Below are 3,497 nucleotides of genomic sequence, written 5' to 3'. Positions count from 1 at the left end.
TGAGTGGTGGCTCCTTCAGGTGAAGTCACTGAAAGGGGCCTTTCTAAGGGAGTTGGGACGACCTTGGCTGTGGGTGGGTGGGTGTGAGAGGTTGACTAGGGTGGGGCAGGACAGGCTGCTTAGAGTTCAAGGAAATTTGGGGATTCCACGACTTTGTCTCACCTGTGTCTACCCAGATGATTTCATCCCAAAAGTTTCTGCAAATGCCTGCTCCTCACCAATTGTGTTCTTACCTTATTATTAGTACGCGATTATAGCAGTGGGATGAATAAGCTATCAGGGAGGGAGGGGAAGGGCATCTGGCCAGTTTGCCAATGAGACAGAAGCTGGAAGAAAAGAGTCAGTGAGACCAAGGCTGAGGTGGGGGAGACTTTATTGAGTGCTGCACCCAGATCCATTTTGGATTTTCATAGATACACGTGATCATTCTGGTTACAGGACATCCATCAGCAAATGCCATGGAACTCCTGGCAGACACAGGAAAGAAAGGTTTGCTCTGTCCCACAGAATTATCAGGAATGGGAATTCCAGGTGCCTCCTTGACATGAGGGTCGTGTCCAGGTGCAGTCTGGCTCAGACATATGGGGGCACATGGGAAGGAGGGGCAAGAGTGCCAGTGACATGAGGTGCCTTATCTTATAGGGAACAGGCAGGGTGGGTTTCATTCCATTTCCTCAAGGGCTGGAAAAAGAAGCCCTGAGCAGGGAACTCATTGTCCAGCTCCGGAAGAGGATATGTGTCAGGTGTAGTCACTTGTTGGGAAGAACAGATCTTCAGGAGCTACCTGAGAGTTCCCACTAGAACCTCAGATCTTGCACTGGCAGCACACGGGGGCACAGCAGCTGGACTGGGAACAGCAGGGCTTGCAGCAGCTAGATTGACAGCAGGATGACCCACAGCCTGAGGAGCAGCAGCTGGGCTTACAGCAGCTGGACTGGCAGCAGGATGACCCACAGCCTGAGGAGCAGCAGCAGGGCTTGCAGCAGCTGGACTGACAGCAGGATGACCCACAGCCTGAGGAGGAACAGCAGGGCTTACAGCAGCTGGACTGACAGCAGGATGACCCACAGCCTGAGGAGCAGCAGCAGGGCTTGCAGCAGCTGGACTGACAGCAGGATGACCCACAGCCTGAGGAGGAACAGCAAGGCTTACAGCAGCTGTACTGGCAGCAGCCACAAGAGCCACAGCCCCCCTTGGATCTCCCACAGGAGCCACAGCCCCCCTTAGAGCCCCCACAGGAGCCACAGCCCCCCTTGGATCCCCCACAGGAGCCACAGCCCCCCTTGGANCCCCAAAGAGTCTGCAGAAAGTGATTTATTTAGGCAGAGAGAGAAAAAGGAGAAAGAAAGAAATATAGAGAGCAGCTTCTACCACGTCGTGGAAGGGGATCCAGATATGGAGTCCGCACCAACGTGGGGGAAGGGGATTTTTAACTTGGGAGTAATTCCTGCCCCATTCAAATTTTCTGTCCTGTGAAAGGAGTTCCTTCAAACTCCCGTTGGAGTGATTGATCTTTGATTTCTTCGTGCATGTGCAAAAGTTAACAAAGCCTCTAAATCTCCCAGATGGAGACGTGGAAGAAGGCAGGTAGGCCATGTCTCTGGGAAGTTCCTGCCTTTGAAACTACTCCCCCTGTGGACCCAGGAAGTGACTACATTCCCTCACCATACCCAATAAACCATTGCCAAATGCACTGACGATTTTTTACCTGTTCTTTGAAGGATTTTATGGTATGGCTTTTATGTTTCGGTCTTGAATCCATTTTGAGTCAATTTTTGTGTATGATGTAAGATAACTATCCAATTTCATTCTGTTGCATTTGGGTATTCATTTTTCCCAATACCATTTGCTGAGGACACTGTACTTGTGCCATGGCACGGTCTCGACACCGTTGTCAATGATCACGTGAGTGTATACACAGAAGTTTATTTCTGTTCTTTATTCAAGTCATTCCATTGGCCTATATTTCTGTCTTCATGTAGGAACCACTCTATTTTGATAAACTGTAGCTTTGTAATTGTTTTGAAATCAGGAGCTGTGATTTCTTCAATTTTGTTCCTTTCCAAAATTGTTTTGGCTATGCAGGTTTACTTGATATTCCATATTAATTTTAGAGTTTTTTAAAAATGTATTTCTGTTGTTCTTAGGGACCAGGTGGTGTTTGCTTACACGAGTAAGTTCTTTAATGGTTATTTGTGAGATTTTTTTGCACTCATCACCCGAGCAGTCTACACTGCATCCAGTGAGCAGTCTTTTATCCCTCACCCCCTTCCCACACTTTCCCACTTAGCCCCCAAAGTCCATTGTGTCATTCTTATGCCTTTGGCTTATCAGCTTAGCTCCCACTTATGAGTAAGAACATATGATGTTTGATTTTCCATTCCTGAGTGACTTCACTTGGAATAATGGTCTTCAATCTCATCCAGGTTTCTGCAAATGCCATTGATTCATTTCTTTTTATGTCTGAGTAGTGTTCCATTGTATATATATACCACAGTTTCTTTTTCTGCTCATTGACTGATAGGCATTTGGGTTGACTCCACACTTTTGCAATTGCAAATTGTGCTGCCATAAACACGTGTGTGTAAGTATTGTTTTTGTAGAATGACTACTTTTCCTCTGGATAGATGCCCAGTAGTGGGATTGCTGGATCAAATGGCAGTGCTACCTTCAGTTTTTTAAGGAATCACCACACTGTTTATCATAGTGTTTGTACTGGTTTACCGGCAGTGTAGAAGTGTTCCCTGTTCATCATATCCATGGCAACATCTATTATTTTTTGATTTTTTGATTATGGCCATTCTTGCAGGAGTAAGGTGGTATTGCCTTGTGGTTTTAACTTGTCTTTCCCTGAGCGTGAGTAATTTTGAGCATTTTCTTGATATGTTTGTTGGCCATTTGTACATCTTCTTTGGAGAATTGTCTACTTATGTCGTTAGCCCACATTTTGATGGGATTGTTTGTTTTTTTCTTGATAATTTGTTTGAGTTTGTTGTAGATTTTGGATATTAGTCCTTCCTCTGTTGTATAAATTATGAAGATTTTCTTCCACTCCATGGGTTGCCTGTTTACACTGCTGACTTCCTTTTGGTGTGCAAAAGCTCTTTAGTTGAATTAAGTCCCAGCTATTTATCTATCTTTGTTTTTTGCTCTTGGGTTCTTGGTCATGAAACCCTTGTCTAAGCCAATGTGTAGAAGGGGTTATTTCAATGTTATTTTCTAAAAATTGTATAGTCCCAGGTCTTCGATTTAAGAGCTTCATACATTTTGAGTTGATTTTTCTGTAAGGTGATGGATGGTAGGAGTGTTCCTGGAAGTCATTCATCGTCTAAAAGATAAGAAATAATGGGACTACAGTTGGAAGGGACTCTGAATCCCGTAAACGTATCCTACTGAACCAAAATGAAATTAATTCTCCAGTTTTCATTCCCCATAATCAGAACCCCAAAATGAATAACACCCCAGCAATATTACCTTGCACAAAGCCTAGGTTGGGG

General features: G+C 44.8%; 1 protein-coding gene across 1 annotated transcript; it reads right to left on the bottom strand.

Moving 5' to 3' along the window:
* Window positions 1-357: 357 nt before the first annotated feature.
* On the bottom strand, window positions 358-1,682 carry LOC108298486 (keratin-associated protein 5-4-like). The gene is made up of 2 exons (XM_017521158.2): window positions 1,671-1,682; window positions 358-1,300 (listed from the first exon to the last, which is right to left on the bottom strand). Exons 1-2 carry the CDS (start codon window positions 1,680-1,682, stop codon window positions 806-808), a joined length of 507 nt encoding a protein of 168 aa, XP_017376647.1. The 3' UTR covers window positions 358-805.
* Between the last annotated feature and the right edge of the window lie 1,815 nt (window positions 1,683-3,497).

This window comes from Cebus imitator, unplaced genomic scaffold, assembly GCF_001604975.1.
Source record: "Cebus imitator isolate Cc_AM_T3 unplaced genomic scaffold, Cebus_imitator-1.0 Scaffold973, whole genome shotgun sequence".
Classification (NCBI taxonomy): domain Eukaryota; kingdom Metazoa; phylum Chordata; class Mammalia; order Primates; family Cebidae; genus Cebus; species Cebus imitator.
This window is presented reverse-complemented; position numbering and strand designations above follow the sequence as displayed.